We start from the raw sequence: 26,499 nt of genomic DNA, 5'->3' as shown, positions 1-26,499 counted from the left end.
AAACTATTAATGCCTGGTTTCCAGGGAGCAACAAAAATTTCTCTCTAGTTAGACAGATTAATACAGAGAGCAAATTCTATTGTTTGCAACAGCTCTTTCCCCCACCTCCAAAGAAACTTAATTACAAAATTAACATAACCATGCAAGCATTGCTTCAAAGACTGAACAGTGGTCAGATGCCAAGAAAAAGAACCTTGAGACTATGTATAGCTTCACCACCTGATGACTCCTGCCAAACAATACCATAGGTTATTAAAAATGAATTAAACAATTTAAATCTAACATTTTTGAATGTATATATTTGTTTACTACTTGCAATGTGCTCAGCTTGGACAAAGAAAATGTTACAGAGATGGGAACTAAAATATATCTCATAATCCTAATAATGAAAACTCTTTTGTGGCATTTAAGGAGAGAAGAAGTTTAGTACGTTTTTTTTAAAAACTGCAAAAATGAAGAAACAATAATTATTTTGGATGTAAATGTGTGATTAAAATATTTTTGGATTGCTTAACTATTGTTTAAGAAAGAGCCATCTTAGACAGACCCATGTCTAATTTGTGTGAATCTAAAAATAAATGAAATGTTGAGCACAAGAACCAAAGCTCCCGGACCGTCCCAAAATACGTTTTTTGGTTTTGTTTTTTAAAAATGAACCACCACCTCCAGCACATTCCCTTCCAACCAATTACAGCAGGTCACATCGTGATGCATTTCAGTGGATATAATAATTATAAAAGTGAGAGGACCGCTACATGACACATTTAACTTTTGACTTTCTTGGTAGGTTTTCTTGTTGCTCTTCCCACAAAGCTCTGCTTAGCTGGCTTGGCTGTTTTGATGGCATCTTGGAATTGAAATGAATATACCTTCGTCCCTATCCATGGTTAGGAGACTCTTTTAATGTTCCTGGGCCCACTTTTCAAACACTATTACTTCATCAAAAGTCTGATGTGTCCATGGTGCCTGTGTTTTGGGCACAGTAGGAAGCGGAAAGATAAACAAAGTCAAAGCTTTGAGATGGAGCACAATCCAGTGGTGGTGTCAGATGCAAGGAGCACCACCATCAAACAGTATGAGTAGGATAAGGGGATGAAAGGATGCCAGAAAAGAGCTGAGACACAGGTGCCCTTAAAATCTTTTTCGGTGGGGAGAGGAGGAGGTGAACTGAGGAGGAGACAAGAGGTGTGGGGGTGATAAAGGGAGACAGAACTGGGGAGAAGGCATATAGAAAGTCGGGAACAGAATAAAGAACCTGATACTGCAAGGTACTGAGCACCCACAACTCATGGACTTCAGCTGAAGGTGGAGTGCTCAGCACCTTTGGGAGGAGGGGAATGGAGCGGGAAGGGAATCCCACAACTAATGCAAGAGAAGGAAAGGAAGGGCAAGAGAGCAAAGGTTTTTTTTTTTTTTTTGTTTTTTTACAGTGCCTCGCACAATGAGGTCCAGACCCATGACTGGAGCTCCTAGATAATACCACAATACAAATAATGAATTAACCACAAATGCTCCTTTTCAAATTTTGTTTTTATGGCGATGGACGAGAAAATCCAGTCAAAACTGTAGAAAGTTCTCTGGAATTTGTCCAGAGGTACCTTCTTTGGTTATTTATGCAGTTGCTCCTACTGCCTCTGCAGTTGACCCCCAAGACCTAGTGGGAGGTGGGCTGGGAGGGAGCTACCACCGGGATCCTAATGCCTCAGAGTAGAATGAGTCTGCCCTGCACAGTTCCAGCTCCAGGGAGGTGCTGGGAGAAATGATGGTCCTGGCTGGGCCCCATTTTACCCCTCCCTACAGCAGTCCATGCTTTGGTTGCTTCTGCTTCTGCTTCTGCTGGCTGGAGTCACAGTTTACATGCTTGGTGGTACTATTGGAAATAACACTTGAAAGTGAAATGGAAGCTTGAGAGTTTCATCTCCTGCCAGATTATTATTTTGTAGAAAAGTTACTACATTTGTGGCACTGACATCACTGTCGCCTAGTGTCCGGGTGACTGTTTTAAAGAATCTGACTGGCTGCTGTAGAATATTGAAGTGCTTTAGCATATTCTTCTGAAGTAGGCTCCTCACTGCCCAGGAATAAGCTATTGTTCTAACACAGGATATCATATTGATTATGTTGTTTATGAATTTGCTGTGTCTGTGTGAAACAGAGATTGGTGGGAGGGCTCTCCAAATACCTTGGAAAACAAATTGACTTTTTACATCCTAGATGATAATGGCATATCCTACCCTAAATAACATTGACCCTTGTATTCCGAACATGAATACCAGAATCCAAGATGTTCTGTTTAAATGACATTCTGTTATCCTGAATAAGAACCCCAGATACAGTCTCTCTACCACTGAGCAGATTAGCTGTCTATAAACGTTGTTGTTGAAATTAACTGGCATACTGAATACTGCACCATGCAGTTAATGTAGAAAATCCTCTTGGTCTAATTGTGTGCTTACAGATTGTTTCCTTGCAGACTTTTCAAGTCGTTATATAGAATGGATAAACAAAATTGGATTTTTGATTGGGGAGAAGCTAACCCCTTTTAAGTGTCGCCAACCTACTGTGTTAGAAAACTGATGCTTTGGATGCATTCAAATAAAAGGGCATCATTTTTTCCCCCCTTAAACCTTTGTCTACAGAAGGATTTTATAGACTGCTAATTCTCAATGAGAGCAGCTCACAGTGATAGCACTGATGGAAACTGTAGTATAGGAAAGTGTTATTGTACTCTACTCTGAGCAAGGTGTGATGGCTTGTCTGAGCCTTGTCTACATTACCACTTCCACCGCCTATTGAGAATTGGGGGTCTGAAAATCTTAATATAGACCCAGCCAGATAAATGAACATGGCAGGAAGGTCAAACCAAAATCACTCCTGGCACTTCTTACACATTGTGGTTCATTTTTTTCTGTACAACTCTATATAATGTGGGCTGACATTTATTTAGGCAAATATTTACCTAATCTATCTATTTAACCTATGTGGCCCCCAACACCATAATATCTGAGTAGCTTTCAAGTACCTAGTCTGGAACTAGAAATAACATGAATAATCTGCCCCCCTCTCCTCCCAAACATAACCTTCCCCTTCCAAGACTGCAGAAGAAATAGGGATGTTTATTTACGTGTGTGTGTGTGTGTGAGAGAGAGAGAGAGAGAGAGAGAAAATATTACTGTGAGGAAAGCAAAATTGAATAAATTAGTTCTGCATTTATGTTGTGGATGGAGACGTGATCTCTCTGATGTAGCTAGAGCTAGTCTCATGAATGGCTCTGAATACCAGGAGAGATGTCCTGTACCTTATTTAGTGACCAGTTTACTCACCTTGGCTTCAAGCAGGATACATCTTATTTATATTATTTTGTTGTTTAGCTGCATAGGGTGGGGAGAGTTGGGGAATTTTTTTTTTTAAAGGTAAAAAAGGTCCACCCTCCCCAACCAGCAACCTTTGGAACACTTTACACTGCAGTCATTTGAAATGTTCTTCTCTTTTCTACGTTTTGGTGCTCTGTATTCTCATAAAAGAAATAGATAAAATGATAATATTATTCTTTTCAATCAAACTGTTGCATTTTGAAGTTATAGTAACTCAGGATCACTGTTTTACCCCTTACCTTAGATTGATTAATCATGTGTTGCTGGATTTTAAAAAATTAATATAACATTTTAAAAAGTTAAAACAGTGTCTCAAAGTAAGAGATTAACAGATTCTGAAGTCAGAAGTGACCATTGTGATAATTTAGGCCATAGAATTTACCAAAAAAAAAAAAAAATTCCGGTTTGAACTAGAGCATATCTTTTAGAAAAACATAAATGTGTTAACAGAATTTGGGTTTACACTGGAGGTATCCCAAAGCTTGTTAGAAAATACCATGGTAAATACTGGTAGTAATGAGACTTTGGGACTCATCAAATGGCCACTGAAGTTCAGTGGGAGTTTTTACATCAATTTAGCTTTGGGTCAGGTGCTACACAGGCAAATGTGCTGTTATATGTTTGGTAGTACTTCATAGGCAGCCTTGGGCTTTAGAATCTCTTTTAGAGTATCTTTTTTAAGAGGATTGTTGGACAGGAGATTGGCTCAAAAACTGTTACGAGATTCTTAGCTTCCTGCAGGCATCTTAGGCTACGTCTTCACTACCCGCCGATCCGGCGGGTAGCAATCGGTTTATCGGGGATCGACTTACCGCGTCTCGTGAGGACGCGGTAAAATCGATCCCTGATGGCTCTCCCGTCGACTCCGGAAATCCACCTCGACAAGAGGCGGTAGCGGAGTCGGCGGCAGCGCGGCAGCGGTCGACTTTCCCGCGTCCTCACCGCCAGGTAAGCCGACCTAAAATACGCAACTTCAGCTACGGTATTCACGTAGCTGAAGTTGCGTATCTTAGGTCGGAAGTCCGCTGTAGTGTAGACCTAGCCTTAGTTTAATTTAACATTTTATATGAGCTTACCCAAAAGAAAATATCTTATCCCTTCTCTTTCTGCCAACTATGTGAGAAATGACTTGTGGTATATTTGAATTTGCAAACATTAGTGATGCAGTTTGACTTATTAACCCTTCAGCATCTTTGTTGGAGGGTGGGTGCAAAATAGTGGTGGCAGAGCTCAGTGGCTGGTTCCAGTGGCTTGTCAGCATGTTCTTGTCCTAGAAAATGAAGAGCCAGTGGGATAACATTTAAATGCTGCAGATGTTTAATGATAGGTTTCAGCAATCTTACAAACTCCTCAGCTATGCAGCACAAGATTAGAGCCAGACATTACTGGCAGTTATTTATGTCTATTATAGTATATTTCAAAGAAATATTTAGAAATTGCCAATGGTAGCTAAATTCTGCAATATATGAAGTCATTCTTAAAATGGTTCAAATCTGTTAAAAATTCATATGAACTATATATATATATATAATTTCTATTTCTTGCTTGAACAATGGGTAGCTTGCATAAAAAGGGGGGAAATTGTGTATTTTACCGTTCTATGCAGTGGGGAGGCATTCACCCACTTACACAGACAAAGCATTGTTGCTGGTTTAATGTTGTATTTTATCCTGTGCATGTTGCACCTTTTGTGTGAGCTGATTATAATTAGAGGGAATAAAACCTTTTGGATTTTCTCTTTCAGAATCGCAATGAAATTAAAAATGGAGCGATCCTTCGATTAACAACCTCTCCAGTAAGTTACCATTCTGTTCGCTCTCCTTAAACTTTTTCAGTCTCCCATAATGATGGTTTGGTTGAGGTGATTACTATGAATTTTTTTCTTGTAGTGAATTTGGAAGCTCGTGGAAGGGACTGAGAATTAGTGGTTCTCTATTTTTTGGGGTCTGTGACTTTCACAATGGTGTAAAATGTTGCCCATCATCTACTGTATCCAACTACAAAGGATTGTGGGATTTGTAGGGTTTTCACTCATTTGGAGGAGGGCTGGTATTGCTGGGTGTGGGGCTTGTGGATTAGGGTTGGTGCTGCTGGGTACTTCTGTCTAATCTCTCTTCTCCCTCCCCTCCTCCCCCCCCCCCCCCCCCATTTGCACAGCACTCATCTCCAAGGTGGCACAGCTTCCAATCTGTTAAGGTGGCACCAATGCCTCCATCAGAGAAACTGTCTCTGCTCCAGAGTTCAGAGCTGGGAGGGAGGATGGAAGACAGGATGGGGAGAGCTCTACTATCTTTGGGTTAAAGGCATGTGGTAGGGTCGGGATGACAGAAGGGGGAGAGAGAGGAGGACTGAGTGAACTGCTCCTTCTTATCTCCTCTCCAGGTTTCTAGTGACCATGAAATTTTGCATTTTTTATCCCACTCCCTCTCAGCTGGTGGGTGGGACCCACTAGATCCTCATCATGCCCCATTTCTGGGCTCTCAGCTATACTGCCACATATTGAAAGCCTCTGTTTATCTGCAGTATGGGTATCAGCAATAGAACTCTCTCCATCCTGCATCACCAATGCACTATCTTGCCAAAACAGCTTACCTGAGTTTGTCTGGTCATGGTAGCCACGGCAGATGCAATGCAGTATTCTGGAAATTTCAGTCCCCAGGCAAAGCAACTCCTTTAAACAACCGCAACTATGTTCTGACGGGATCAAATCTAGGGATGAAAAAGGTCCTGCCCATTCAATCTTTGGCTTCTGATGTGGCTGCCAAAAGGGGTGCCAGTTACAGAGGAAGCTTTGTGATGTGAACCCTGTCTATTAGGACCTGGTCCGAGACCATTAATTTATTTCACATAGGCCACTGAACCGCTTAGTAACTTTCAGGTAAGGGAAATCTAGTCTGGATTCTAAGCTGTAATAAAGAAATGAAAAGCTCCGTATCGTATTGATAATTCACCAAGTCATGCAGACCTCTCTGTTCACACCCACCCCACCCAACTTGATGTTTGCAGTTACCAGACACTGGGCATGCAAATAGCAAAGTTGCAGATATGTTGGGGTAGAAATAGGGAATTGAAGGACACAGATAGACATCTGGAATTTTGGGGCAAGCGGATGGAACTTTATTTGTTCCATGAGAACATAACCTCTCACAAGGTGACCTGTCCAGCAGCAGTAAAAAGGGAGAAGGCAATAGGTACTCCCTCTGTCACATGCCTTCTTTTTTTCATGCTCAATTCCAGAGTATCACATTCCCAAAGCTTAACAACAGTTTAAGAGCAAGGCCCTCTCAGAGCCTGTATTACTTCCAAGCTGTATCATGGCCTGCAACCCAGGACAACCTAATACTTAGGAAGCTACCTGGTCTCATAGATGGCTCAGGCTTCTCAGTAAATCTAACCCCCTTTCCTGGGATGCCTCAGGAAGAGGCGAGGTGGGGACTTCCTCAACACCTCCAAATCTCTGTGGTTTTCGGGGAATCAAGCACCAATCCACATCGATCCCACTGAAAAGGGGGACCTGACATCCCTGTTGCCTAAAATTGTAATCCCATAAAACCAAGCAAAATCTGTGTTGATGTGTCAGCAAAGAGTACCACACAAACTGCCTACATAATTCCTCAAAAAGTACCCATGCCATCAACTCCATGTTGGAGCCATGGTACCTTCTAGTTTCCAGCATTCACTTTTTTTTTTTTAACCCAATTCCAGTGTTTTATACTCAAATGTTTCCATTTTTTTATAACTGTGGCTGTGGTTTGGAGGACCTTTTTAAAGGATTGGGGTGTTGCTAATGAATGGCATTTTTGTAGTCTTCAAAATTTACAGATTAATGGTGCTTTCCATGTACGCATGCTAGAAGAAAATCTTTGTTCTCTAGGTACTACAATAATAAGTACCGAAGATAGATAGAGCAGAGGTTTCCAGTCTGTGGGCTCGGGACCCACTGAGCCCATGTTGTTTGCCCCGGGAAACTGGCTAGCCACATATCTGTCCTTCCTTCTTGTTTCCAGCTGAGAACAACAGAACATGTGGATGAGACACTGTGTAAAGCAAATTGTAAGCTGTGTAATTCTGCAGAATGGACAAAACCCTTATGCTACATACAGCTAAAAATACACTAATGCTTTCATAAACTTGCTTTACCGTTATGGAATTATTAGCTGTCACCAGAATGGCATGCTATTGTAAATGGAAAGGGAAGTCAGCCATTTAATAGTGGATAGGCAGGGTGAGATGCAAGTCCACAAGGCTGAATTTAGGATGTGGTCATTCCATGAAAACATTTAAGAAGCCCCTATTTAAGAGAACATTCTTTAAATATGTTTGACCTTGGGGCACTGTGAACTGGCCAAGAAGCTGTTACTCAGCTAAATGGAAGTGTTTCTCCACTTGGGCTCATAAACACAATTTATCTCTGGACTCCGCTGGAATCCCTGATATCTTAGAGTATTTACTTACCCATAAGTCTTTGGATCTTGCGTTCAGTTCCCCGCAGGTTCATTTAGCAGCAATCAGCACTTTCCATCCTCCAGTGGATAACTGTACGATCTTGACACACCCTGTCACAACTATATTTTTGAAGGGCATTCTCAGAACCTTTCCACCAGTGGTGAAGTTTGTATCTCAGTGGGATCTCAATTTTGTTCTATCATCTTTCACTAAGACTCCCTTCTAGTCGCTGACTACATGCTCTATGACACGTCTGTGCATGGACGTGGCCTTTCTGATAGCTATAACATCGGCAAGAAGAGTCAGTGAACTGGGAGTACTTATGGTTGGCCCACCTTCTATAAAGAAAAGGTCTCACTACACCTCCATGCCAGACTCATATCCAAGGTAGTTTTTGTATATCATATGAGTCAGGTCATCCAATTACTTGTATTTTTTTCCTAAACCACATGCCTTGGAAGAAGAAAGAAGACTGCATTCTCTGGACTTCCAGAGGGCTTTGGCCTTTTATCTGCAAAGAACAAAGGAGGTTAGAAGACACCTAAACTATTTGTTTCCATAGCAGAATGATCAAGAGGTCAATATATATCTGCACAGAGATTTTCTAAATGGATCTTGGGTTGCATCACCTTTTGTTACCAACTAGTTGGCATCCTCCCAACCATCCCTAAAAGGATAAAGGCTCATTCCACCAGGGGGGGAAGCTACTTCAGCTGCATCTCTGAGAGACATACTCAGACTAGAATATGTAGGGCAGCTACATGGAGCTCTTTGCATACCTTCATGAGACATTATATCATGGTACAGTCTCAACTGTGGATACGGCTGTGGGGACAGCAGTGCTACCGTCAGCTATCACTTCTGTTTCACTGAACCCATCCCCAGTTTGACTACTCCTTGTTAATTTCTTACATCCGGAATACACATCACAACTTATCTGTAACTGGAAGTTCTTTGAGATGTGTGGTCCCTATCTGTCTTCCACTACCCACCCTCTGTCCCCTCTGCTGTGGATTGGGTACACTGCAGTAAGAATGGGAAACTGGAGAGATGTTGGCCAGCACCACCCTTTATGCTGTCAGTTGGGAGCATGAAGAAAGCTATAACGTGTGTAGACCAATGGACATTGCTTGAAATAAATTCTGGACTCAGGCACATGGTGCTCATGCGTATCCATGTGTGGAATACAGATACGGATCACACATCTCGAAGTTACAGGTAAGTAACCTCCATTTCCATGGGCAAATGCCCACCCTTACACAATGCTTTCACTTCCAGGTTTGAGTTTCTGATTTTTATCCCCTACAGCCAGAAACACTTGAAAATGGGACAGTGAGGGTTTTTTTTTTTTTTTTCTAAATTAAATCTGAAACCCTAAGTACAAGTATAGTGTTTTTTCTTTTAATTATCACAGATTTAGATTACTTGTTCTTTTTTAGACTTTGGCTTCTTTTCTCTAAATCATTATAGCATCACTTTTGCAATGCAGTAATTACTGGCACATTGCTAAATCCCTTATAAACCATCTCCTTTAGAGATTTATGACTTGCCTATTTGCAATTTCACTGAGTTGGAACTTTGTGAATGTGAATTGTCAGACCTGTTGGGAATTTGACCTGTCTCTTTGTTTCTTCAGATCTGTTTGCAAAGTTCATGTCTCATGTGATTCTCTGAGGACTGTTTTTTCCCTAAACAATGCTTCCCCTTGCCGCCTCTTTGAAACACTCACACACTCGGTCTCCTAGGTTACTTGAGCATAGATTGAATTTCTGTCATATTATCTTGGCTCTCATCTTTCTATCTTTCCTATTTATCTTGACTCTCCTATTATCTTCCTCACTATCTCGGTATGCACTATATAGTATTTTTGTCATTTTACATGACACATTTCCCCCCTGTGCCCAGTTACGTTTCTATGGAATTAACTTATGTATCTTATCCAGCATGTATCTTTTTATATGGATTTATATGAGAGTGAAACGTCAGTTTGTCTGGGATTGCCCATTCTGGGATTTTTTTGTTCTAGTGATGGGTGTGTAGATGGATAACTTAGTTATAATCATTGTATAGTGTGAAAATATTCCTAAAGCACAGTTGTCTGTCCTCCCATGCAGTAAGCAGAATGGCATCTGCTACTGTTTGTGAACATTCATGCATATATTTTATACACCAGATCCTGCAAACCCTTATTCTAGTGACTGTTCTTTACTAGAGGTAGGTAAAATATTAGCAGCACACAAATTAAGTGACTAGTCCCTGTATCAGTTAATTAATTATTCACAAACAGCATTGGACATCTGTGTATTATCTTGTTCAAAATGATTCAACTAATGGCTTATACAAACATATGGTTTGCTTGTGAACTGTACCATAATTACTGATCCGTGTTCTAGCTTTTAATAATATGCTATTTGTGATGTGGGATTAGCCACCTTTGTCACATGAGGTTGTTTTTTTGACTACCTGACTGGATGACTCCTGAACCCGCAAATAGCTTTCAGGATGCCTGCATTAACATTTCCAGCATGAATACTCATGCAAATACATGTTTGCACAAGTATCATTGTGAAAATACATGTGCCCACAAGTACTTACAAAAATTGTCCTTTTCTGTGAACATTTCTACAAAGACAAACACATTTTTTTTCATGAATGTCTTCGAAAATCATGTTGTGATGTTTTGGGGTTCACCCAGACCCATCACCTGCCCTGTAACTTTGGGTGCCTTAATGCTGTGCAACTATGGCTCAGAGCTCTGACATGGGTAGCCAGCCTACAGACATAAAGGTCTCCCCATGGCTTCCACCCACCTAGTTACTCCATAGCTCTTCTGGTCCTGAGTCTTCCCAAATCTTTCCCTTAAATTCTTAACTACCAGACACTCGGACTTTTCCCTTCTGGTTCATCACCCTAAAGGAGTGAAGCTTGCCCCCAGTTATCAGTCCACTTGGGGCTGCACACTCCACCAAGACTGCACAACAGAGACCTGCTTGGAGTAAAACTAAACAAAAAGTCAAAAAGCAAACACAAGTTACACAGACTGTAACCATAAAGCCGCAATCTCAGTCTTCACACTTCTATATAAGCTAAATTCCCTTCTCTAAGGGTATGTCTACACTACCGCGGTAGTTCGACGGCTGGCAATCGAACTTCCGGGTTCGATTTATCGCGTCTGGTCTGGACGCGATAATTCGAACCAGGAAGTGCTCGCCGTCGACTGCGGTACTCCACCTCAGCGAGAGGAGTACCGCGGAGTCGACGGGGGAGCCTGCCTGCCGCGTGTGGACCGCGTCTGAACCGCGGTAAATTCGAACTAAGGTATGTCGACTTCAGCTACGTTATTCACGTAGCTGAAGTTGCGTACCTTAGATCGAATTGGGGTGTTAGTGTAGACCAGGCCTAATACAAGTTACCCATTGCCTCTTAATAGTTTTCCAGTGTGCCCTCTGTCGTAGTGGTATCTAGTGTTTCATGGACAATACCCTGCTTAGCTGCTGGCCCTCTGTTTCTGGGTAGCCTTCTCACATAATAAACCCCTTCTCTTTTAACAGGGTTTGCCATTTTTTTTCTTTCTCTGGGACTATGGATACAGAGGAGGGAAACTGCCTCTTTCCTTAGTTTTCCAAGGGCATGGCTACACTTGCAGATGTAGAGTGCCGTGAGTTAAACCCACCTTCATAGAGCGCAGTAGGGAAAGCTTTGTAGTCTGTCCACACTGACAGCTTCAAGCACACTGGCGTGGCCACATTTGCGGCACTTGCAGCGGCATTGGGAGCGGTGCATTATGGGCAGCTTTCCCAGCATGCAAGTGACTGCAACGTGCTTTTCAAATGGGGGGGGGTGGAGTGTGACAGCGAGTGTGTTGTGTGTATGTGGGGGTAGAGAGAGTGGGTTTTTGGGGTGCTGAGAGTGTGTCAGCATGCTGTCTTGTAAGTTCAGACCCCCCCTTCCCCCCCACCCGCCTCTCTCTCTCTCACTCAGAGCAAACAGTAAATGTTTGCTTTTTCTTTGGAGCTGATAAGCAGCTGGCTTCTCCAAAATAGAGCTTTCAAACGGCATTTCCGCATTCCTGCAGCCGATTACACAACAATAACAAGAGTGGCCACTTTACTTAAGGGGATTATGGGACGTTTCCAGAGGCTGATCACAGTGCAGTAATGCAACACCTTGTTCACACTGGCGGTGCGGCGCAGCAAACGTTATTCCACTCGCCAAGGTGCAGTACTAGCAGCACTGTAGCCGCGGAGTCAGAGCGCTCTACGTGCCTTGCCAGTGTGGATGGGGCGTGAGCTAGTGCGCCCGGGGCTCCTTTATTGTGCTGTAACTCGCAAGTGTAGCCAAGGCCCAAGACTGGGGTTTTCTTTTCAGTTTCTGTGTCTTTCCATTAACTTTAATGGTCCATCATTGCCTTTCCCTTGGTTGTACAATGCTAAGTGCTTGGAGTTATTTTCATGTAAACAGTTAGCCTGGGAGGTGCCCCTTCCTGCCTGATTGCTTCCCCTGGCTAGTGTGAGGTGGAACTGTAGTTGCACCATGATTACAATTAAAATGTTCTTAGGGTGACCAGATGTCCCGATTTTATAGGGACAGTCCCGATTTTTGGGTCTTTTTCTTATATAGTCTCCGATTACCCCCCCACCCCACCCCCTGTCCAGATTTTTCACATTTGCTGTCTGGTCACCCTAAATGTTCTACACATATGTACATGCATATGTTTATAAGCGTAAACTGTGTATCCATCTCCTGGTGACCATCAAGGTCAGAACATCGCAAGTTTTCATAAAAGACATTACTTGATATATGTTTATACACAATAACATGGTATACAACCACTTGATCCAGCTGCATATTCTTCCCCTTGGAGTGTTTAGACCATATTATCGTACACATATAGGCCTAACGTCCTCAATGAGGAAAGGGCTGGGGATCAGACCCTGAGGCCCTGATCTTGCAAACACTAAACTTAACTTTACTGGGGCTACTCGTTAGAGCCCAAGTTTGTAATCATTGGTATCTTTTAATTATGAATTAAATATTTAAAAAAACCTAATCAGCAGTCCTATATAACCCTGTAATAGCAAATAATGAGCTACTTTGGTGTGTTTTTCTGCATGTGATGAAGGGAGAAGCTATTTTAGGATAAGTTTCATTTTTCAAGTTTCCAAGGTGATGTTATAAATAGTAAGTACAACCAAAAAAGCTAAAACCAAACCCTTGGATTGTGTGCTTTTCTAAAATTTTAATAGGTAGCTACTGAATGCGCACAAACTTCTTTTTAAATATTTTTTTCCGTGCCTATGCACTACATCTATAATACTTTTACCACTGACTCACTTTGTAGCTTTGGACTGGTATCTTCTCTTCTCACAGGTTTGTTATCTTTAAATGACTATCACTGATCCTAACATACTTCACAGAGCTCTTTTGTGGATTATGTTTGTACAGGGCTTTGCATATATAAGTTCTAATTGCTAAGTATTATTATAAAAATCGTAACCATTTGCCCATGCAGCCTTCAATTGAATTTCATTGCTTAGTAGAAGTAGAATGCCAATTGGCTTTATGTGGTTTGTTGGACTTAGTTTGCATATAATGCAGATTATATAGCATGTCCAATCATCCACTGTTTTCTGGAGTATGATGGGGTTGTGTTATGGATGAAGTTGCAGCCTAAACACTGAATTTCCTTGCTTTGATTGGTGTAAAATACTCTAGATTAATTCGTAATGGTCTGTACACATTGTTATTCTAGGGGGATTAGACATTCTGATTTTGTTTACCCCAATGGGAATGATGTGATTAATTTATCTGCATTGCAAGCTGAAATATGTACACTACCTTGTATTTCATGATATGTTTCTTAAGTTTGCTGTAAAAGACGAAGAATAAAATCCTGGCCCTATTGAAGTCAATGGGAGTTTTGCCATTATTATTATTTGTATTACTTTAGTGTCTAGAAGTCCCAGTCGTGGACCAGGACCCCATTGTGCCAAGCATTGTAAAGAACATAAAGAGTCCCTGCCCTGAAGAGCTTAATCAATGAGAGTTTTGCTATCGAAGCCGGTAGGGTCAGGATTTCACCCAGAGTGCATTAATGTTTGAGAATGTCTGGATTCAGAATTTCTGCAACCTCCTTCCCAGGCTGACGCTCTTCCTCTTCCTTAAGGGTATGTCTACACTGGCAGAGTTACATCACTGGCAGTTACAGCGCCACTCAGAGAGCGCTGAAGGGAAACTGCTGTTGTGTGTTCACACTGTCAGCTGCCTGCACAATAGCGTGTTCACACTTGCGGCAATCGCAATGGTATTCGGAGCGGTACACTCTGGGCAGCTATCCCACAGAGCAATTCTTCCTCTTCTGCCACTAAGAATTGTGGGAAGATGGAGGAGGGTCTCGCTGCTGAGGGTGAGCAGGGAGTCAAGGGAGGGTCTTCTCCAAGACTGTGCCTTCCGCCATGGCCCTATGTGCCTCGCCTGTGTGCAACAATGGTTTCCCCCCTTCCCACCCCCAACCATGACGGCACACTGGCGCGGGAAAGTTACCATTAATGGGACAAGAAACAAAACAGGTCTGTCAAAGAACCTGCGGCAGTGGATGGCCCAGTATCTCTACTAGAGTTTCCTGGAGATCTCTGAAGCAGATTCCCGTGAAGTGAGGGAGTCCATCAACAGCCTGTTCCACCGCTCAAACTAGGCTTGTGGTGGTACGTGCATCATACAGAGACAAGGCTGCTTTCTGCAACCCTTCTGCCCCCAACAACTCGCTTCAGTGATTCACAAAATCAAATCTACTTACCAGGGGCCTCCTCTCCTGTTTGCGCTTCGCCAAGCTCTGACAGCTGTGACTGGCTAGGCTCCTCCAGGGTAGTCATCCTCTGCCTCTGGATCCCCCTTCACTTCCTCGTCCAAGATTTCCTGCTCCTGGCTCGGTACACTCTCGACTGGCACGCGAGAGTATCCACAGTGGTCTTTGCAGTGGAGGTGGGGGTCACCACTGAGTATTGCGTCCAGCTCTTTGTAGAACTGGCAGCTAGTGGGCGCAACACCGGAGCAGTGGTTTGCCTCCTGCGCCTTGTGGTAGGCGTTCTGCAGCTCCTTCACTTTGACCCTGCACTGCAGTATGTCCCGGTCATGGCCCCTTTCTGTCATGCATCGTGAAATCTGTCCGTAAGTATCATAATTCCTACGGCTGGAGCGCAGCTGGGACTGGACAGCCTCCTTTCCCCAAATGCCGATAAGGTCCAGCAGCTCAGCATTGCTCCAAGCGGAGGATCGCCTGGTGCGTGGAGCAGGCATGCCCACCTGGAAAGATGTGCTGAGACCACTGCACGCATAACCGAGCAAACAGGAAGGAGACTTTCAAAATTCCAAAGGAATTTACGGGGTGGGGATGACGATTGGTCACCTGAGGACAGGGCCATAGAGTTCAAACTGATGACCAGAGAGGCAAGAACAGGCATTGTGGGACACCTCCCGGATGCCAATCACAGTGCTATAATCAACCATGGTATCTACACTGGCACCACAGCGCTATACCCCCAGCGCAGAAAGCTGTACGCCTCTCGTCGGGGTGGATTTTTTACAGCGCTGCAACTACGCCGTTTCTGCACACTAAGGGGCTTGGCAGTGTGTGCACCTCGGGAGTTACACCGCAGAAAGCTGTTTTACTGCGCAGAAACTCAGGGCCGCCCAGAGGATTCGGCGGGTCCCGGGGGGAAGGACCTCCTGCCGTGGGTCTTCAGGGCACTTCGGCGGGCCGCCGAATTGCTGCCGAAGACCCGGAGCGGAAGAAGCTCCGGGGGCCCAGGCCCCACGAGAGTTTTCCGGGGCCCCCGGAGCGAGTGAAGGACCCTGCTCCAGGGGCCCCGAAAAGCTCTCATGGGGGCCCCTGTGGGGCCCGGGGCCTGGGTCAAATTGCCCCACTTGCCCGCCCCGCCCCCGAGCGGCCCTGCAGAAACTTGCCAGTGTAGACAGGGCCTAAGTTTGTGTGTTAATTGTTTGCAAAGTTTAAAGATACAGGGTGTGAAGTATTCTCCTCTGCCAGAAGGAATACTTAGGCAGTGTACAGTGGCTGTTTATCTGTAGCAGTCAGTGGAACCCTTTGTAGGAGTTTCTAATCTCCAAAGGGTTGATGGGTTTTCTATGCAAATTCCCATCTTGGACTTAGATCATTTCTTTTTTATTTTAAAACTGACAGTCCTGTGAAGCTGTCTCTGCTTTTAAGCACTGCAGTTCAGACAGTGCAGCCTATCCTGGCTGTCCTTTCAACAAGACTAGACAGATATTTTAGGCTTCTTGAAGGCCTTTTGAAATACTTCAGCTTTGACAGAGTGCATTTTACAAGCTTCCTGTTCTCCTCCTCCGCTTCCTCCTCTTCAAAACTGGAGAGCTTTTAATACAACCCTTACTTTATTGGAACAGCAGTGTTCTGGTTAATTCCCCTCATCATATTTCTCAAAAGGGTTTTATTTTTTATTCCTACCTGGATCATACTTTAATAAGAACAGACATGTGGCAGCCAGCTTTACTGTTCTTTAATGAGCAATGCTCTCTACTGTCCATCCACTGATGAATTATAAATCATTAAAAGAACACCCTGGTAACCACTCACCATGCATCATCTGGGTGTCATTTTAATGCATTGTTCAGCAAGACTGTGCATTCTGTAAGAGCACATATGAGCACTATGGCAACAAGAACTAGGAGATTTTTGAGGGCTGCGTGTTGTTCAGTGCAGCAATATTTTCATCCATGTGGCATGTAATGTCAATAGCCAACATTACGTTTGCCACATGAGACAATTACCAATATTTTTGCTAAGAAAAATATTTCTTTATTCTCTAATCAAGATCTGATCTGCCTGTACCAGTTCTTCTCTCTTCTGATGGCAGAAAGGATGCAGGTTTCTGGATGCACAGACGTCCAGGGGGTTGCTTTTCATACCATAGGCACCACTGCCTAGAAACTTTGACCTTTGGCCTATTAAGCCATGTCCACATTCATTTTTCAGGAAATCTTTTGCTGTTGCACTACTGCTGGTGTAGCATTAACATTGGTGTAGACAAATGTAGTCGAGGACATGAGTAAGCTCCCATCTACACAGACAAAACTGAGTTTAACTACTATTATATCCTAGCTAGGTTACATCATGGTTTGGCTAGCCTGTGTAGAAAGGACCAAACTATATTGCAACCATGTTATAGAACTGTTACAGCCGTGGGTGAAATCTTGGCCCCTCTGTAGTCAGTGGCAAAAGTTGGCCTTTACAAGGCTGCAGCAAATTTCTGTAACTGTTTGTTTGTTTTTGGTCCTATCTACACAGGCAAGACCAAACTGTCATAAAAAAACATGGTCAGGCCATTATCAAGTTACCATGTGATCCCCCAACATAGTAGTTTTGCAGTGTAGATGGACTATTAGACTAGATCTCAACTCTTACTAAAGCACAGTTATGACAACATCTAGCCCCATTCACACAACCAACCATCCTGTCTTGTGACTGCCTTTAATGGTCCTTGTCAAATTTCTTGGTTATATCTATGTAGACGGACCCTAACATCCTAGTTTGTGACCCTCTTCACGCAGCAGTAGTGAAGGTCTTCTAAATAGATTTTGAGGGTGGTTTGTTTCAGTAACATGCTTAATGATGTCCTTGAAACCATTTTCAAAGTGAGTTCAGCTGAGCTGACGTAGTACTTTTGAAGACCCTCCAAAATGTCCATTCTAGAGTGGGTAACAACTCATAGAAGTTACATTTGTTCTGAGAAATATTAATGTTTTGCAAAACTTCCATGCTGGCAGCTAGTCATCCTTCCCAGATGTAACAGTCATGGAGACTGAGGGCTTATGGGAGTTACTGTGGCATACCCGTGCCGCTGTAACTCTGTAGTGTATATGCATATTACAGCGACGGCAGGGGTATTTTCATCACTGTAGTAACTCCACTTCCCCAAGCAACGGTAGCTAGATCAATGGAAGAATGCTTCTGCCAGCTTAGCCAGTTTGTGCCAAGGGTTTAGGTTGGCATAACTGCAGTACCCAGGGGTGTGAGTTGTGCACACCCCTGTGCGCTGTATCTAAGGGTATGTCTACACTTACCGTGGATCAATGCTGTGGCAATCGATCCACTGAGGGTCGATTTAGCCACTCCATGCATCTGATGAAGTGGGTTTTAGCCCACGAAAGCTTATGCCCAGATAAATTTGTTAGCCTCTAAGGTGTCACAAAGACTCCTCATTGTTTTTGCTGATACAGACTAACACGGCTACCACTCTGGAACCTGTCACTTAACCTCTGTGTGCCTTAATTTACTCATCTGTAAAATGGAGGAAAATTATCCTTCCTTACCTCCTGGGAGGGGGGGGCGGGGATGTTGGGAGGTTTAATTTATTAATGTTTATCAAGCATTCTGAAATCGATGAATAGAAGGTTATATATAAAGTACATATTGGTTTTTATTATTCCCGATCTCTCCTGTTCAAAAATATTCACTTATACATTCAATCCTGGATATTCACAGCACCTACTGAAAAGCCATTGTCCTTGCAGGTGTAGAATAATTATTATATAGCAAAGAAATTGTCAGACAGAACAAATTCAGCTTTCTCTAGTGCAAATATAATATCAAAGAGAGTGACTGTGCCAGGCCTTCCCACTAATTCAGTTTCCTAATTGGCTACTGCTTCAGATTCATGCTTCAGTCAATGCACATAAGTGTGTTGTAGGAAATTGAATTTTACAAGCATCTGAGTATAGCAGGGAAGGTTCTATCAATAGCAGAAAGATTGGTTAGCTGTTAGCTGAAGCTTTTGGACATTGTATCCAGGTAATTGTTATTCTGGGATCATTGACTGAAAATGTGAGATGAATGTATTTTAAAGTATTTGCAAAACAGATTTACGTGGCTTCTGGACAATTTAATTTAAAAAAATCCCTTTAGCTCTTTATTTTTTCTGTTCCTGTCAGATTTCCCATTATTTCTCATCAGCGAGGTAAACATTGATGGGCAGGATATTTTTAATATGTGATTCAATTGAGTGATATAAGATGATGTATGTGTGATAACGTCATATAGTTTAGGAGGAAATCATTCCCATGTTCTTTGGAAATACAAATACCATGGATATAAAACTGAGAAAAAGCAAAAGAAAAAAGGTAGGGAAAGGAGCGGAGGAAACAGAAATCAGTAGTACCATGTGCGCTCTGCATAGGATCTGGAGTAGGATAATATATTTTTGTTTAAGGGTGATGGAAGAGTGCGTTGAATGGAGTAAATGTAGATTGAAAAGAACTGCCATTGTCCTAATTATAAAGAAACTACATTTATGTACTTTGCTTTTTGGGGTAGTTTTAATTGTTTGGGTCACACTTCATATTAAGGATACATAACCTTTTTGGGCCATGGACTGTCTTTTTTTTTGTTCAGTGTTTGTTTGTTTCTTCACAGTGCCCAGCACAAAGGGATACTGGTCCAAGACTGGGCTCTTGGGTACTAGCGCAATACAAATAATAATCCGTTCTGTTCGGAGAAATTAGGAGCCCCAGCACATCATTTACACAATACATTTATAATGAAGAGTTTGAGGAGGTTTTTTTTAATGTTTTTTTTTTCTCTTTTGTCTCTGGTGAGGCTCAAAATGCACAGCAGCTCCACGAGAGGATCCAATCTTCTAGTATGGATGCCAAGTTAGAAGCACTGAAAGACTTAGCCAGTTACTCACGGGATGTTACGTTTGCCCAGGAATTTATAAATCTAGATGGTATCTCTCTCCTAACGCAGATGGTTGAAAGTGGCACAGAGTAAGTATTTTGCTTGAACTGTAACATTTGTTTCCACCAGTTTTGTGTCTCACTCTCTCTGACACACTATTTTAGCTTGAAATATTAGTAAACACTCCTCACTTCCTAAAACTAAATGAACATAAGAAAATGAAAAGCAGTATTTGAACAGTCCTCTGCTACTAAAACAATATCTGTGCAATCACATGAAACCTTGTAAAAATGTGTTGTTTTTCCAGAGGGAAAAGGAAATCGTAGGAAGTCACAAGTCACTTCTGTGCCACAAAGCCCAGGAATCAACATGGTCTTCATTGCCCTGAAATAACAAGCTTCATTTGTTAAACTTTTGGTCCTAAGGTTCCTGTTAAATAGTGACAATTGATAACTGGTTTTTAAATTTATACTTTTTGATACAATGTAAAAAAAATCCACTTCCTTTTGTTTTAATTTTATGTCTTTAATTTTAGTTTCATTTTTGATGGGATTTTCAAGGGATTTTCAAAGATTTTTACAGGTCAGTAGGTGTTAGGCACCTGACTCCCTTACACTCTTTTGGAAAATGTCAGCCATTTTTACTGGTGTGAAGTGGCCTTATCCTGTTCCAGTAAAGTAACTGCGAGTTCTGTTATTGACTTCATGGGCATAGGATTGAGGCAATTATTTGAAGTTTGTTCAAAATAGACGCCCCCCCCCACCACTACCACCAGTTGGTGCATCACACTGTTAAGTAGTGCTTTAATAGTTTCTATTTGCAACGGGCTTTTGAGATCCTTGGGTGAAAGGTGCTGTTTATAGAGAGTGTTTTGCTGTCACTCTATCAGATACCGTGAAGGGCACCTGCGTGGATATTTTAGATTACTGCTTGCAATCCAGCTAGTGATACAAAGGGTTTGATTCTGTACTTCCTCACAACAGTTTTACACTGGCATAAGGACTTGTCTATACTAGAGTTTTACACACTGATGTACATACAGTAGAACAAACCCTAGGCTGATCTATACACACAAGCTGTACTGGTTTAATTAAAATAACTTTTCAATAATTTTTTGTTAAATTGCCTAATATTGCTTCAGCTTTTGTTGGTTAGTGACCAAATTAAGCTAAATCAATATAAGCCAGGTTTAAATTGATTTAAGTGTGTCCTCACATACTCTTAGTTAAATAAGCTCAAGTGTGTGTATATGCAGGCTGCATGCAATGTTATTGCAGCTGTGCTGTCCCAGGATATTAGAGAGAAAAGGTGGGTGAGGTAATATCTTTTATTGGACCAAGTTCTGTTGGTGAGAGAGACAAGCTTTCAAGCTTACACGGAGCTCTGTGTAATCTTGAAAGCTTGTCTCTCTCACAAGTTGGCCCAATTAAAGATATTATCTCATCCACCTTGTCTCTGTGTGTAGGCTGGGCATTTGTGTAGATCTACTACAGCGATATAAAAAGTGGCTTTCATTGACAGGGCTTTCAAACAGGGATAAGCTGCACTAGAGCCACTCTTTTACTGGTGCATCATGTCTACACTAGAGGTTTGCAGCAGGGTAGCTCTATCAATGCAGGTACACTGGTGCAAAAATACCCAGTGTAGGCAAACCCTAAAACTGGTGTGCCTGAGCAGAGAATCAGGACCAAAGAGTTTCCAATGGATTCACATGTTGTTGACCTATAACTGCTCACTGTATTCTTCCTCTTTGTTTAGCTCATCGGAGCCTTTGCAATTTGCAGTGGTGACTGGAGTGATTGCAGTCTGATTTTGTTTTTAAAGTTTGGTTAGGTGAGAGTAATTTTGGAGCAAAGACATCTGCACTGCACAGTGCATCTTGTTCAAGTTTTATACTGTGTCATTTTATACAGTAAATCCTTGGTAAGATCATGCCTAATAGCCACAAGAATAGAAAACCTTAATTTAGAGTTTTGGTGAAAATGGAAAGGGCAAATTCTGAACCTAACACACACATGCACTCTTTCTCCTGGTCTCTCTTGCGCTCTCCTGTTCTGCTTTAATCTTGACCGTCTTGATCTTCATTGTGAGTCTGATGATCAGTCTTCACTGCAGAGTTAACTTGAGTTACATGTTCTTGAGTTAGCCTAGCTTGAGTGAGAGCAGCCTCACTGCAAAATCACACTTGAGGTCCCATGTCCATGCTAGTGCAGCACTCACTCGCGTGTGGCACTAAGACTTCTAGGAATACGTTCCCAGTGAATTGTGGGAGACCTTGTCTGGGGGAATTATGGGAAGGCATTAGAGGACTGGGGTTGCTGAAGTAAAGCACACTTGCATCCACACTATAGCGTAGTTGTGCTAGCAGCTGATGAGTTGTGCTAACTTGAGCTTTAGACTATATCCCCTGATGGATCAGCCAGCTCTAGTTTAAAGCACCACCATACTAGAGTTAAAGTGTTTTGTGTGTGGATGAGACTCAAGTTAGAGGCAATGCTCAAGTTATACCTCGAGCTAACTTTGGGCTAGTCTACACTGGCAACGTTAAAGCGCTGCCACGGCAGTGCTTTAACGTGGCTTGTGTGGTCAAGGCAGAGCGCTGGGAGAGCTCTAAAAAACCCCCACCTCAACGAGAGGCATAGCTACCAGCGCTGGGAGCGTGGCTCCCACCGCTGGTGCACTGTCTACACTGTCGCCTTACAATGCTGAAACTTGCTGCTCTCATGGGGGTGTTTTTTCCCACACCCCTGAGCGAGAAAGTTGCAGCGCTGTGAATTGCCAGTGTAGACAAGCCCATCTGTGGTGAAGAAAAAACCCTTGTTAACCTTCAGCAGACAGGCACAGTGAAGCTCTGGAGTTCATGCCACTTTTGCCAATGAGGAGTCCTGCACCATTTACACCTGGCTTGTTTGTCCTTCATTCCATTATTTCAGTGATAGTTCTGATTCCATGTTTTACTGACTAGGATACCCCTGGATTTTCCAGGTAGCCGTACATGTCTTGCTAATCTGGTGTAATTAAAATAAAAATCATTGACAGGAGTTATCAGTGTCTCCCACTTACATCCCAACATGTTACTTACACTGCATGTATACAGTGCATTGGTTCAAGAAAATTAAAATGACCATTTTGCTATATACTCTCTGGTGAATGGAGACTGGATAGTAAACATTCAGGAGAGTTTTGTAACTTCCTCTATTTTTTTTTTTTTAATTTCATACTGTATAATTACCACAATTCTGTCAAGATCTCCTCTCTGACCACTACACCATTTGGCATAAAAGGGCCGTAGGAGCTGTGTGTGCTGAGATTAAAATATTGTAGCTAGCAGCGGCCTGATCTTAGTGTGGACAGGGCCCTAATGAAGCTGCAAGTGTATCTGGTTAATACCAATATTTTTTTACAGTAGCTGTGGAGTGGTAGCAAGTCTAGAAACCGCTTGTGTCCATCTCACTCAGGTTGATTGATGCAGCTGGCAAAGTGCTTATGCTCCAGTAAGAATGCTCAGCTTGCTTCTCTTTCAGGCTTTCTGAGTATGCTGCACGTTCTTTATTTTTAACAAACAAAATCAAGAAATTGGAAAGCGTTCTTGTATTTGCTTTTAAGATGCAGATGGACTGTAAAAATGGGTACTTCATACCCCCCACAACAAGTAAATGCTGATTACCAACGCTAGGCTTCCTGGTGTCGAGTCATCTCTAGAACTTTGGTCTATATACACAAAAAGGACTGCACACATGCATAAACAAGAAGTGACTTCAGACTCTTCATATGCTAGAGAAAGTTATTGGGTTTTTTTAAAATGAGCTGTTTCTATCTAGTACATAGCATTTCTTAGTAGGTTTTATTACTATATTATCTTGCACAAGAAACCCAGGTTGTGCTTGGCCACAGAGGGATGTGCAGGTAGATTTCCTGATCCTGTTGCACAGGAATTGACATATAGGGTCAAGAGACTACTTGTTCCTGTTCGCCCTCAGGCAAAAGGACACTGAAAAGAGGGAAGGGAGGAAGCAAGACTAGGGTGACCGGACAGCAAATGTGAAAAATCAGGATGGGGGTGAGGGGTAATAGGAGCCTATATAAGAAAAAAACCCAAAAATCAGGACTGTCCCTATAAAATCGGGACATCTGGTCACCCTAAGCAAGACATGCAACAATTTCCTGCCCCCGCCTGGCTCTGAGCTGCCCTAATAGCTGGTGCAAAATGTGCACCCCTATACTCGAGGAAACAAGCAAAATTGTCTGAAAGAGATTGTGCCTCAGCCAGGCACAGTCTCCTTGCTGCGCCTCCTGGGATGTGGTCTCCCACCCACAAACCCTCCCTCCCTCTCCCTGGGCTACTATATCCCATAATCTAGCCCAGAATCAGTATTTTAGCAAATAGCATTGGTGTTGCCAGCTCTCCTGCTTTATAATAAATCTCATGATATTTAGGGTTTTTTCTTAAAGCCCCAGCTCCTGGAATCAGCTTTCATATTTAAAAAAAAAAGTTTTTAGCTCTTTTGAAAACATGAATACTAAAGTCTGAAAAGTCAGAAGGCAAATAAAAAGAACCCGGCTTTTACTATGGCTTTAAAATAAATCTCATGATTTGGGGGGCCAGATGCATGATTTTTGCACGCTTGCTGTTGGCAACCCTGCCTTTGTGCTAGAAACAACTTTGTTAACAGCATAGTTCTAAAGCATTTTCCATTGCCATTGAGAACAGGGAGTGTTTCTGAGTTGTACATAATAAAAATGACTATGCCAGGGAACATGCTCACAACATAGCTGGGTGATAGGATAAGGATGACAGGAACAAAGTTTAATTTATTGTTGCGTCTAGGGCCAGGTCTACTCTAGCAGCGCTTTGCTAGTGTAGCTATACTGGCTTATTATACTGGCAAAGAGCTCCTAGTGTGGATGTGGCTTACACTGTGGCTTATTCGTGCTTTTGCTACTATAGCTTATTCCAGCCAGCACCCCCCCGAGTGAAATAAGCTCTATCAGCAAAACCTTTTATTATGATATCACTGCATCTGCACTAGAGGCTCTTGCCAACACAGCTATGCTGGTCAGAGATCACACCCCTGACTGACATAGCTATGCCAGCAAGACTTTGTAATGTAGACCTGGCCTGCATGAATAGGGACGTAATTGGTTTGTGGGAGGGAAGAAGAGGAAAGTTGCTTCAATTTCTGCATTAGAGGAATTATGCCTTTTTCCTGTTGGAAATCACAAATGCAGCCAGACCAGATTAATCTGAATTGATTTCTAAATTGTTTTTTTTAAAGAGAAAGAAATCTTCCAACGAGCAAGTCAGACATACTCTTCATGCAGCTACAGCATTGGCAGCTATGTGACAATCATGCATCCATTAAGCACAAATTAAACAGATCGTATTGTTCAAGACCTAGTTTAGGAAGACTGTGCTAAATTATACCTCTTAGCTCACTTTTCACATGGTATTATGTACAAGGCCAGTGGAAAACTATAAAAATTATCAGTATGGAATTTTTCCTGTTCTTACCCTCTTTGGTGAATGATCATCCACAATGTGCCACAAAATACACCTGAGCCAAAGCAGCAAGTAAAAGTCTTACATTCTTTATAAAATCTGTCAGATGACACACTTTCAACATAGGAATCTCCAAACACAGTTAAAACACATCTTGCAATATAAATGGTACCAAATCTTGTTTTAATCCTTAAAGCCCTGCAAAGTCCAAGTGAGAGCATGATTTGGTAACACATGGTTCAATCCCATCTAAACCGCAAGATGGAATTATGATTTGATTATGTTGTTTGACAACACTGGGGAAAAAAGTGCTTTCTACACTGCTGGTCCATTATGCTCACAAAGGAAACCACAATATCCAGCCCCCCCGTCCCGTCCCTCCCCCCCACCCACCCGATGATAGGGATGTAGTAGTGGAAGAAAAGAAAAATAAAAAGAGCCAGGTGCCCATTTTCCATCTACAATTGCTACAAACCAGGAAAGTGTTTTTGTCTGGATTGTTTTTTTCTTCCCAGGTTGCTTCATGCTTGGAATTTGTCCTTTTTATTTCCTGGTGTCTTTCCAACCTAGGCATTGTATGCAACAGGAAAAGCCCACTTTAAAGACTGAGTCAGCAAAGAGCACGTCCTGAAAAAAGGGGCGGAAGAGCACTGAAAATCGTGCTTTTCTATTAAATGCCTTTGCTTCAGTGTGATTGTCTGCAGTGTAGTTGTAGCCCTGTAGATCCCAGGATAGACTTCAGTGTTGTTTTTCTTACCTTGCCCATACTTAAAAACATTAGCATTTAAATGGCCCTAGCTAAGTGTTGATATTCACGCCTCTTGGCGGGGGAAGGTAGACACTTCCTACTTTTGCTCTTTTTTTTTGTTTGTTTTTTGTTTTGGCAAGAGACAGATTTCTGTAAAACAGGGTGAAAAGGGAAACAGTGCAGTGGCTTTAAATTTCTGAACACTCCTCACAATGAAAAATAGAAAAATAGGCTGTTTCTTAGCATGAAACTTAAAATTTGAGGAAAATGATGAGACCAGTTTAAAATCACAGGATTTGCAATTTTCCACAGGCATGGCTGGTTGGCGTCTGAAGATGTTTGGCTTTTATGAGAGTGGAAGTGCTGCTGTTATAGTAGTAATTTTTTTTTTCAAACATCAAATTATTACTTAGTTTGACCTCCTGATCAGAGTGTAATCAAATTCTGAGTATGATATTAAACAGGAATTGGTACAAACAAACCTCCCCCCCCCACTTACTTAAATATTTTTCATTGGTTTTGGGGCTGCTAGGCAACAGTATTTCATGTTGCATAGGTTTCTTGAATATCATTTGTTTTGTATGTGGTGAAGGCTTTTTCCGGGAACTGGGATGTTGTGGCCACTAAAAACATCTTACCATATGTTTAAAAAAATGGTAAGCGTTGCCAGAGCGAGAAACATTTCTGAAATGCAGTTAATTATCCCCTTGATTTTAAATGG

The 26,499-nt window shown here is 42.3% G+C and overlaps 1 protein-coding gene across 2 annotated transcripts in view; it reads left to right on the top strand.

Moving 5' to 3' along the window:
- The window catches only part of LOC112119106 (engulfment and cell motility protein 1), a 444,965-nt gene that overhangs the window by 119,291 nt on the left and 299,175 nt on the right, over window positions 1-26,499 (top strand). For both annotated transcript variants that reach the window (XM_026663518.1, XM_026663519.1), the window contains exons 5-6: window positions 5,119-5,169; window positions 19,450-19,619. In XM_026663518.1, coding sequence (XP_026519303.1) covers window positions 5,119-5,169; window positions 19,450-19,619 — 221 coding nt within the window. The remainder of the gene's footprint in view (window positions 1-5,118; window positions 5,170-19,449; window positions 19,620-26,499) is intronic.

The sequence above is a fragment of the Terrapene carolina genome, unplaced genomic scaffold (genome assembly GCF_002925995.2).
Source record: "Terrapene carolina triunguis isolate 2854851 unplaced genomic scaffold, T_m_triunguis-2.0 Scaffold33723, whole genome shotgun sequence".
NCBI lineage: Eukaryota > Metazoa > Chordata > Testudines > Emydidae > Terrapene > Terrapene triunguis.
Note: the sequence above shows the minus strand (reverse complement) of the source record. Positions and strands in the feature narration are given on the sequence as shown.